At 41.2% G+C, this 2,546-nt stretch overlaps 1 protein-coding gene across 1 annotated transcript; it reads left to right on the top strand.

Moving 5' to 3' along the window:
- Nucleotides 1-941: 941 nt before the first annotated feature.
- Nucleotides 942-1,998, top strand: LOC128735653 (oligodendrocyte-myelin glycoprotein-like). The gene is made up of 2 exons (XM_053830138.1): nt 942-967; nt 1,027-1,998. The coding sequence occupies exons 1-2, from the start codon at nt 942-944 to the stop codon at nt 1,880-1,882; spliced, it is 882 nt and encodes a 293-aa protein (XP_053686113.1). The 3' UTR covers nt 1,883-1,998.
- Nucleotides 1,999-2,546: the final 548 nt, after the last annotated feature.

Raw genomic sequence — 2,546 nt, 5'->3', positions numbered from 1 at the left:
GTTGCAGCGGAGAATGCAAAACATGCTTGCTTGCTATCTCCCTATTGGCTGCACAAATCTCAATTATGGTTATGGCTTCATAAGACACACCACTGGCAGAAGTTTGCTCGGGTATTGTCTGCGAATGTTACTTCAATGCATCCTATCCGGAGGAATAAAGAGATAGACGTTGAAGACCGGTTACAACGACGGTTGTATACTATGGCGATATTATTATTCATATTTCATTCATTATTCATTAGTTTGTTACAAATGTTATTCACTTCTACAAATAATTCAGTTATCAACTGTTGATAGCTGAAAGCAATCCATAACAGCGATAAAAAAAAGTTTATTTTTTGCTATCTTTTTTACATATTTCAGTCAGATTATCAGATAACCTCTAATCCCGGAAGGCTGCACAATCTGTATTTTCATTCTTATTGGTAAGGAACAAGATTTCATCTCCATTTTTAGACGTTTGTGTTCCGCATTTGCAATTCATGCTAAACAATATCCTTCCCGAAAAGGAGCGAACGACGTTAATTGATCGCATTTTTCAGCGAACAAAACGTTCCAGATGATTATGTGGGATACCTTTTAAGGTAACCTGCAAACCCCGAAAAAATATGGTTTGACGCCCGATCAGTGTCGATGCGAGGTCGGCTGCGTTTGTGCTCATATGGATATGGGATTACACTGGAGATCATAACGCAGGCTTAGTCATTGAACAGATTGGATGACATAATCGCTTAGATTAACACCAATTACCGTTTCCGTGTCGCGGTTTATTATTGTGTGACATTTCGTTACAATTTGCGCAATGTGTCGCGTGCTCAGATTTATATTACTTAACCACTTGAATTCGCTCGGGCGTGAATCTGTTTGGAAAACTGCAGCGGGATAGTGCGAATGCATTTCAGTTTTAAACCTGCTAACGCACGGACAAGTTTCATTCCGAAATGGCTGCCCTCAAATCTTCGCTATGGTGAGTTGTGAAATAGTTTTGTTTGACAATGCGCTTATTTCGCAGGTTTTTAATTCCAGGATTATTGGTTCTATTATCACAGCTGCGCTTGGCATGCAGCTAAATTGCACCACGAATCGGTTGGACGTTTGTGAACTTCACAACATCGTTATCACCGAATACACTGATGTGTCTGAATGGGAGTTTCCAGATCACCATGATTTACAATTCGGTGGTTACCCAATGTCAGATGACACCACGCTCGTGACAGCCATAACCAAAGATGTCGCAGAAAAGTTAACCAATGCTCAGACAATCCAAATGCAAAATGTGTCTCTAATGTCATTCTACCTGTGGGAGCATCTTCTAGGTTTGGATGCTGCTTATAATTACCTTCCTGAGTTGATTGTGGAACCTGACACTGTGTATAACCTGAAATCTCTAAACCTGAAACATAATCGCCTTCAGAGCATCGATTTCATAAAAGGCCTGTACAAACTCCGTGACCTTGATCTAAGCAATAACTACTTGGAAAAGATCGATCTTTCCATCTTTGATGCAGCCAAAGATTTAACCACATTGAAATTGTCCCACAACCGCATTCGAATCATCACGACCGTTGGAGATTTGCTTCATTTACCGCGCCTTGCCGTGCTGATGCTGAACAACAACCAATTACACATTCTGGACGCCAGTCAGTGGCAATTTAACGTTCTTCAGGATCTGTTCCTGTCCAACAACCGGCTGTCCTACATTAGCATGTGTGAAGTGCAAAGTTCTTTCCCCCGGCTCCAGACACTCTACCTGGACGGCAACAATTGGGAATGCTCGAACCTTAATAATACCATGGCTCAGTTACACCAATCCAGCATCAAGGTGATCAACTATAGCGATCACAATTGTACGGCAGCCGTGGAAAACATTTGCTGCTTCTAATCTTTTCTAACATCTTCGGAGGTCACTACCGCCGCCGGTTGTCATTTCGGTTGAACCGGTCCGGGTGCCAACAAACGACATAGTTATTAAACCGATAATAATCATCCATTCGGAATAAAGAGACATTTGCATGGACAATCGTATTTCGATGACTATTTTTGTCGATCGATAATATCACTTCCTGCGTTGCTGCTTTGTTAAGGCCCAAACACAATGCATACGGATTTTACTACGTTGCGGATATTCGACAGAAAACCCATAGAAAACTGTCAAATTGCCGCAACGTAGTAAAATCCGTATGCATTGTGTCTGGGCCTTTAGGCTTGTTTCTCTGCGAATATCGTTTTCAGTGACGTCGTTGAATTCGTCGAAGTAAAGACACGGCGACAACTTGATTGTTAGGGTTATGTTTCTATGTTCAATGTTAATGGTGACTTAAAATTTCTCGTTTTCAAAAAAATCGCGGCCTAATTTTTGATTAGGTCCTATCTGCAAATGAGCAATTTTCTTCGTATTCCTGTCTTAAGGCCCAGACACAATGCATACGGATTTTACTACGCTGCGGTAATTTGACAGTTTTTCTATGGGTTTTCTGTCAAATTTCCGCAACGTAATAAAATCCTTAAGCATTGTGTCTGGGCTTTTACGCTTAACACGGCGGCAT

This window comes from Sabethes cyaneus, chromosome 2 (assembly GCF_943734655.1).
Source record: "Sabethes cyaneus chromosome 2, idSabCyanKW18_F2, whole genome shotgun sequence".
Classification (NCBI taxonomy): Eukaryota; Metazoa; Arthropoda; class Insecta; order Diptera; family Culicidae; genus Sabethes; species Sabethes cyaneus.
This window is presented reverse-complemented; position numbering and strand designations above follow the sequence as displayed.